The sequence below is a fragment of the Chaetodon trifascialis genome, chromosome 6 (genome assembly GCF_039877785.1).
Source record: "Chaetodon trifascialis isolate fChaTrf1 chromosome 6, fChaTrf1.hap1, whole genome shotgun sequence".
NCBI lineage: Eukaryota > Metazoa > Chordata > Actinopteri > Chaetodontiformes > Chaetodontidae > Chaetodon > Chaetodon trifascialis.
This window is the reverse complement of record NC_092061.1, coordinates 19,942,501-19,951,231: the sequence shown is the minus strand read 5'-3', so window position 1 is coordinate 19,951,231 and position 8,731 is coordinate 19,942,501. Positions and strand designations below refer to the sequence as shown.

At 40.9% G+C, this 8,731-nt stretch overlaps 1 protein-coding gene across 1 annotated transcript; it reads left to right on the top strand.

Moving 5' to 3' along the window:
* The first annotated feature begins 3,662 nt into the window (after positions 1-3,662).
* LOC139332199 (cilia- and flagella-associated protein 157-like) lies at positions 3,663-8,514 on the top strand. Its single transcript, XM_070963934.1, has 9 exons — positions 3,663-3,745; positions 4,706-4,974; positions 5,550-5,685; positions 5,842-6,070; positions 6,365-6,465; positions 6,778-6,928; positions 7,805-7,917; positions 8,148-8,285; positions 8,415-8,514. The coding sequence occupies exons 1-9, from the start codon at positions 3,663-3,665 to the stop codon at positions 8,512-8,514; spliced, it is 1,320 nt and encodes a 439-aa protein (XP_070820035.1).
* Positions 8,515-8,731: the final 217 nt, after the last annotated feature.

The following is an 8,731-nucleotide window of genomic DNA, read 5'->3' as shown; positions in this document are numbered from 1 at the left end:
GTGAAAATACTGCATTACAGATAATGGATTAAGTACTGCATTGAACGCGTTTAATGAAGGTCTATTAAGACTGAAAGTACTCAATGCAGAGAAAAATTACCCTGTGACTGATAGTATTATATATTAACACTATATCATTGCTTTATTTTTTGTTGATGTGTTAATGTATGAGCAGGATTTTACTTTTTTACTTTTGTGTTTGCAGTTGGCTTAATTTGTAAAGTAACGAGTAACAAAAGATGTCAATGAATTGTGACATAAAAAGTGCACTATTTCCCTTTAAGATGTTGGGGACTATAAAAGTATAAAGTGGCATGAAAAGAAAGTACCTCAAATCTATACTTAAGTACAGTACAAGTTAATGTACTTCCATTCCACCACTGGATAGATCACACAGGTTATAAACTAATTTTATTAATTGGATGAGAAAAACAAAGAAAAAAGTTAGTTATAACACAAACTTTAATTATTATACTGTATTATAAATGTTTAGTGGTTTTACCAGAATGGCTTTTGTGGCCAGTTTCCCTGTAAGGGGGCCCTGGGGAAAAAATGAGCTACTGGACTTACATTAGCAGCATGGTCATAATACAGATTCCTCCTTGAATCTTGAACTGCTTCTGCTAAAATCTCAGTCCAGAGTTCACTTTTGCCTGCTGAAAGTAAATGAGACAACTGAGAACAATCCTGAGTCCCATAAGTATTGATTGTGCACACGCATCAGATCAGGCACGTTCAGATTCTCCTTTAAACCTGTGTTAAAATGTTCCCAGCTGTTCAGACAAAACCAAATATTGCCATATCACAGACAAGAAAGGATCAAGTTAACCAATGGTGGGTAAGAATCTCTTGTGAAACCCTGGGTCAACCTAAGGCAGGCACTGCCAGGGCTTCCCATGCACCCTTCAGCTCTGCTGTGTCCTTCAAATGTTTTTTTTTTTTTTTTTTTTCAACTCCTGATTACATCCTCAGTTGGGGTCAGTAGCTCTCCTTCCCTGCTGTGAAAAATCTGAAAAACAGACACACAGTGTCAAGCTTCTCTGCAACACTTTGTGAGTAAAACGTGGAAGAACAAGATGTTGCTCCTCCTAAATAGAGAATTACATGTTACTCATTAGTCTACTGTCATATTATCAAGACACTCCTGATGGCTCGCCAATGTGGACAACATCAGTGACCTTTAATGCAAAGATGGGCAAAGCTTCCCATGAGTGTTGAGCTCTGACTTGCCCACAGAAAACAAGGGTCAGTAGTTCTCCTTGCCTGCTGCCTGGACAAAGCCACGCCTCACCTTTCTCAGCCTTCTGCAGGTTTGCCATAACCTGCATGAGACCTCCTTAAGTTCTGCCCACACTGTCCCCATCCCCTCTCGAGTCTGCATGACAAAACTGGACCATGACGTTTTGAACCTTAGAAATTACCAAGTTCAACTTGGTTGAAATAACTGAACCTCCTTGAGACCTCCTTCAGCCTCAGTTTCACCTCCAAGTTGGAAATGGTCTTGTAACTGAGCTAAATGTGTTTCGGAAGATTATAAAAGTCGGCTTCCCAAAGTTACTGTCAAGTTTGCATGTGACACTGTGGTAATAAGATCAGATCGACATTAATGGAGCAGAAGTGGAGATGGTCACTGGGTGTCCAGATCTCTGAGGTCCTCTCCTGGACCATTAGCACCTCCATCCAAGTCAAAAAGACACCACAGCTGCTCCACTTGTAGAGGAGACTTCTGGCCTCCAGGAGGCGCTACAGGAGCATCTGTTCCAGAACCAGCAGACCTGCAGCTGCTGTGTTTAATCTATATCACTGACTCCTTTTTGGTTCATGCTTCATGATGATGATGATGCTAAAAATACATTTCAGCAGAGACAATCTGATTGTTTAATTTATTTTTATCTTACACATTAATTACAGTTTGTTACTATTTTATTATTTAAGTTGTTGATAGATAGATAGATAGATAGATAGATAGATAGATAGATAGATAGATAGATAGATAGATAGATAGATAGATAGATAGATAGATAGATAGATACTTTATTCATCCGCAAAGGGCCTATTGCTTGATTAATATTGCTCGTTCTCGCCAAGAGTCTTACTTTATACACTGCTGGCTGGGTAGTTTAATCTAAAACAGTGAATCGAATGTATCACTTTATAATGTGGAAAAATCTTAATCTACAAAGTCAAAGTACAGCCTGAGTGCAGTACTTGAGTAGATGTACATCCTGTGGGTACTTTGCACCACTTATGAAGCAGGAGAAGAAGAGGACAAAGATGAAGGAGAGGAGGACACAGGAGAAGAAGAAATGAATCCTCTGATGCAGCGATTTCAGCCATTTCTCTAATATTCAAGTCCGGCCTCCAGGATCTTTAACTTGACAACAACTTCCTGTGAAGCCTGAATCCCTCAGTTATCAGCTGTCTTATTTAACCCTGACAAGCTGAAATGAGGCCTGACAGCATCCTCAGACCTGGTGATGACATTCACAAGACATCCAGGTTGGGTTTCATCCACCATTAATTTCTGTGTTCATCTTTTATCAGATGACTGAAAATAAATCTCTTTATTTTGTTCACCTTAAAGTACAAACTGACAGATATCCACAGAAAACACAGACCAGTTTCCTCCTGAAACAATTGGGACAAAATGGCTGTTTCTGAGGTAAAAGTCAAGTGACTCTTTTTGCTGAATGACTGAAGAAAAGCAAGAAAACAAATCAAAATTGAAAATACTGTATATTAGATAATCAAAAGATGAGTTTTGTGCATTTTGGCAACACCTTGTGGTCACATCATCACTTGAAGAAGGCTTGGTGCAGTGAGAGTGTGACCACGAGGGCCTGAGGTGACCAGAAAGTTTAAAATCACAGAGCTGAATGTCTGAATGTGTTTACTCGTTAGAGACGGTGATGGTTGGTCGTGGAGAATGTGGATTTATATGAGCTGTGTCTGATTTAGTGAAACAGCAATAAACCGGACGCTATTAGTCTCTAAGGAAATATGGATGTCTCATGTCAGCTGAAGTTCATTTTTTACTGATATTGAACCCAAATTTAGTAGATACAGTCCATAATTGCCAATCCATAGTATTTTTAATCCTCACGTGACCATTATGCAGTCATACAATACAATTGTTCATTTTGCTCATACTGTCCATAGCTGCAGCATAACTCTTCTCTCTGTCTGAAACGCTCTGTTTCAGCCCCCCTCGCGAATAGCCCAGTCTACTGTGATTGGTCAGTTCACACAGACTGAAGCAGGTATGGTTCACAGTGTTTCCCATCAGCTCTGCTGGTGTTTTTAGCTTCCATCTTGCCATGAATATCACCAAAATAACCACTTCTAATATAAAAACTTCACCACTACACACGTTCAAGCATGAATCTCATCCGTATTTGCCTTGCTGTCACCACCCAGTGAGCTGCTAACTTAACGACTTTGAAACAGCCCATCATATCGTTTGTTTCTGAATAGTGTTTATATTTACTTTTGAAAAGGTTAGAAATTTTGGATTGTCTCCCTAGCAACAGCTTTCTCAGCATAGTTTTATCTGTGAACTTTCTTTAACAAATGCCCTGGAAGAGGGATTAAAAGATGGAGATAAGCAACATAAAACTAAAAATATATATATAGGTATATAGGAAAAGGACAGATACATAACTATGGCGAACAACATCAGTTCTGAAGAGACAGAGACATCGTTTTATTCCCAACATATTCGCTATCTGCATGAGGAGTTGGAGAGGTGGGAATGTTATGCTTCTCTTTAGGGGGGAAATAAATCCTTAATAGTTACACTGAATGAAACACTGAATAATATATAATTGTACATATATCAGTGAGTTATTGTCTTCTAAATTTAGAAATTATACTGTAACTGAATTATAAAAAACCCTGCTTCATCTGCACAGCCAGAGTGATGTTAGCTATGTTAGCATTAGCACCTGTTTGTGCCTCTTAAGTTGTTTGTGCCACATAAAATAGTGCTAAAAAATTAAAAGTATTTAGTTATAATAGAATTACTTAAACTTGGGCTATTACTGGGAATGAAACATGTTTGTACTAACTTAGCTTTCATGTTAGGTACTGATAAACACTGAATTTAAGTGCAAAAGAAAATACAATAATATGTTATAATAGCTACATATAGTAAAGAGAAATATGGTTAAATAAATGTCATGTTAAGCAGAATTAATATAAAGTGAGATGTAAAGTGCTGTGCTCTTCCAGATAGGGCTGTAACTAACGATTAGCTATTTTCATTATCAGTTACAGTGCCGATTATTTGCCCATAGTTGTTTCGTCCAGAACTCATGGTTGTGTCTTTTCTTAAAACATCAATGCAATATCCAAAGATATTCGATTTACTGTCAAATAGAAGAAAAGATAAGCGACTAATCTTCACATGAGGCTGGAACCAACAAGTATTAACTTGTATCACATTTAAATTTTACTGACATTGTTTTACAATATAAAACACTTACTGGAAACTTTCTCCAGCTTTCATTTCCTAGAATTATCATTGTATTTCACCTCATGACATACCGTCCCTGAGGACAAGCTTCGGTCACAATATCAGCATGATAAAAACTCTCTGATGGAGGATGCATCTATAATTCCGTTTTAAATACTGTATTTCCAACAAAAGTTACAGTAGATTCTTGCATAAAACCCTTAAACCTAGGTGTCCATCTTCCTTATGCAGATGTATTCTTAATTGTGTCAAGCTGGGGAAAGAAAACAAGACCCTCGCTGCTCAGTACAGGGCGATGGAGACAGACAAGAACGACATCACTGAGTACCTGCAATACACGCTGGTTGAAGAAGAGAAGAAGGTGGACGAGCTGACGGAACAGGTGGAGAGTGAGCAGCAGGCTTTGAATCAGGGCAGAGAGGCCCTGAAGCAGCAGATGCAGCAGCTACAGCAGCTACAGGAGCTGGTTGATGAACTTAGCTCAGTGATCATGATGCAGGGTGAGGCAATGGGCAAATGGACAAATGTGTCTTCCACAGCATTCAGTTATTTCGTTTTGCAGCCTCTTAGAATGGATTCAGATTTGTTTGATTTAGGATTGCAGTAACTGCATTTTGGGAAATGAAAACAACTAAGGCTGCAATTTATTATAGTTATTTCATGTAAAGATATCACAAGACTCAAGATATCATGATGGAAAGGGGATCTTTCATCTCATTGGACATATGACATCAATAAATTGTAAGTACATTGATTGTGAGGATTGGTAGAGTAGCTGATCAGCTGCTTCTCATTGGCTGAGTTAAGTCTCAGTGTGTGGACCAGAATCAACATGGAAAATTTTAATGTACTCAGACTAGATTCTTGGTGTGAAGGGTTCATTATGCTTGAAATTGTAAAAAATGCAAATTGAGTGAGTGTCAGATTGTCAGACAGTTTCAAAAATACGTCCGACACAACCCCTCGAGCCTGACGGTGGAGAGGTGCGGTGGGAGGGTGGTCTCAAACACTGATCCAAGCACTTTGTGTGAAATATGCTGTGGGAATCATTGATTTCTCTCTCTCCTCCCCTCAGCAGCAAAGTCTGAAGAGCAGAAGGAGCAGCTGATGCAGCAGCAGTCTGACATCAAGTCTCTGAAGAAGCAGCTGGTCAGTCAGGAGATGGAGCATGAAGCTGCCATCCACAGGCTGTTCATGGAGTTGGACAAGAAGTAAAGTCTAAGATGGAGTTAAACTGACAGTTAACATTACATCTACGGGGGAATTCTTCATGCTGATCTCATTTTTTGATGTTGGTTTGAGTGTTGCTTTAAAGTACTGATTCGCAAAAAGTAAATATACCCTTACCTTCTGCCTGTCCTCAACAGGATACAGAGCGCGTTGGAGGATTCCGTCAATGCGAAGACCTCAATCATCGTGGAAGAGGAGAGGGCTCAGCACATGGAGCTGCTGGAGAAGCTCTCACTGAAGGAGAACATGGATCTGGTCCAGGAGAAAGAGGCCCTGAGAGAAAGAGTGCAAGATCTTTACATCAGGACCAACAACCTGGAGAATAGATTCAACAAGATTTCCCAGAAGAGCCTGACCTGTGAAAAGGTAAGAGGACAACAGCAATGTTGGCACAGAAGTGATTATCCATGACATAGAGAGCTTCTGGACTTGAGTCAGAAACCACTTTATCTGCAGCCAAATACTCCAAATAACACCGTCTTTGCCGTCAGGGTGTCCACGCTTGAAGCTGAGGGCCCTTGATCTGCAGTCAAATGCTCTACCACTGTTCTGTCCATCCACCCTTCAACATCTGCATCACTGCTGCTGTTGACAAAATTGGGCCCCAGTGTTTCTGAGAGAATGGCACAACAAAATCACTCAACATCTTCTCTTCTTCAGGAAGTGAAGCTGCTGAAAGAGAGGTGCCTGCAGCTGGAGGTGAAGCTAAAGGACGGTAGCATCATCCATGACCACATGCTGGCCATGGAAGAGAATCTCAGGTGAAGGTTTCATCTCTTTCTAGTCTCCATACCTCAGATTCAGATTCACATTTATCAGGATAAGGTGCATTATTATAGTAAACATTATAATCCTCAAGATTGAAAATGTAAAACATTATTTTTGGCCAACTCCACTGCCTCTGATCACAGCTGTAAACAGACAATCCAAGCTGTCAGTAGTTAAACAACATAAATCTGACTTGAGGAGCATCCAGACTTGAACTAGAGATCTGTAGTTAAATGCTCTACCACTGAGCTTCACCCCCATAATGCAGCTGAGTAATCACAGCGTTGTCTCTGTTGTGTTTTCAGCCAGGACCTGGCCTCAGCGTCTGAGGAGCATTGTCAAAAAACAGCTGTGGTCCGTCAGCTAGGGGCCGAGCTGCAGAGGGAGATGAGCAGAAGCAGGCAGCTGGAGGGCGTCATGTTCAAAGCAGTCATCACTCTCAGACACAACGTCATGGTAAACAACAGCCCTGACCTGCAGCATCAGGACAGCTGCTTCACTTCCCACTGCAGCGATGAATGCCTGAAATGAAACCTTATCAGAATATCTGTGTTTTAAACAGGACAGTCAGAAATCTCACTTACCTTAATGTTCAAAAGCAAAAACACTCAAAATACATAGAATTGTCCCGTTCACAGTGGTATATTGCTATATAAATTATAGCACTGTTTTATCATTAGTAATAAATTAAAATAGAGATATATAAAAAGAGATGATCAATGCAGTCAGTAATGATGTTCAGTGTTGAATGTGCTTTCACAAAGCTGAAACAGAGAAACGAAAGTAGTCAGTAGTGTGATTCACAAAAACGAAACAAGATAACCAGCATAATAACATGTGCAATATACGACAAGGTGGCGCAGCAGGTAGTGCACGTGCCTCAAAGCAAGAAGGTCGCCGGTTCGATCCCTGGGTCGGGCAAGGCCTTTCTGTGCAAAGTTTGCATGTTCTTCCTGTGCTTGCGTGGGTTCTCTTCAGGCACTCCGGCTTCCTCCTCCCACAGACCAAAAACATGCTCATTAGGTTACTTGGGGACTCTGAAAATTGCCCTTAGGTGTGAGTGTGATTGTGTGGTTGTCTGTCTTTGTATGTTGCCCTGCGATCGACCGCCTCTCCCCTGTTGACAGCTAGTTATGTATGTGTAAAAGTTATATCTGTGAATGAACCCCAAAATACCCAAGAACAGAAAAATCATCCTTACACATGTGAACAGGTAGTAGAATATGGCTTTTGTTTGTGAATTGATTGAGCTCAATAACATCAGAAAAAATGTGGTTCTTTCTGCATCAGACCATTTCTGATTGTTGAAGCTCTGGTGTTCTCTGTCCTCAGCAGGACTCGGAAAAGGCGTCCAACAATCAGGAGAAGATGCAGAGGCTGCTGGAGATCCTGGAGAGCACCGTCCACCAGGAAACAGTCTCCACCCTTGATGTCTCCACTGAGAGGTATGGTCAAGTTTATGATGTCGGTGGTGTAAGCACTGTTTGGAAACGCCCAGACCACACTGCAGATGTTTCCTCAGAGCAGCACAGTGGGCTGGATCTGAGGCCTGCTGAGGCTCAACTTAACTGCAGCTGTCAGATCGATCTAATGAAGGAAAAGTCTGTCTTTAAGCATTGCTTTGTTACTTCCCACCATCTGTTCCTGCTCCCACCATCCTGCCTCTCCTCCACAGAGTAAACACCCTGAATGCAGCCACAGATCCATTGTTCCTGCTGTTTCGCTTCATCCCAGGCGACCTCGGCCTCGTACCTCAACGCCGTTGGGAAAAACAAACCAGCCGTCTCACCTGCACCCAGCTGCCACCTGTCAGGTTGGTTATGACTTGGAAACTCAAGCACTTTGTGTGCAGGGGGCAGTGTTGTAGTCAACTCAGTTTGCAAAATGCATCATCACTCTGGATTTGAATCATCCAAAAACCACTTTGCTCTGTCTCTCAAAGAAACAAGAAACTCTGTCGTCAGACAACATCCGCCTCAGTAGATCCGGCTCCTCAGCAGATGGATTTAGAGCCAGCAACTTTCACCTCTACAAACTGCTGAAGCAATGTCAGTCAACATCAGAAAAAAGATTGTTTTCAATCCCACCACCCAATTTCAAAATAAAGGTTTTAGTCACTTGATTTCAGCTTCTGATCTGCTTGTGTAGATTTGTATATACTGTAATTACTGTTATATATTTACTGCACATCCACAGACTGCAAAGTTGTTTTTACAACTATTAGGATTATTCTGTTGACTATTTGTCTTCAATCAATGA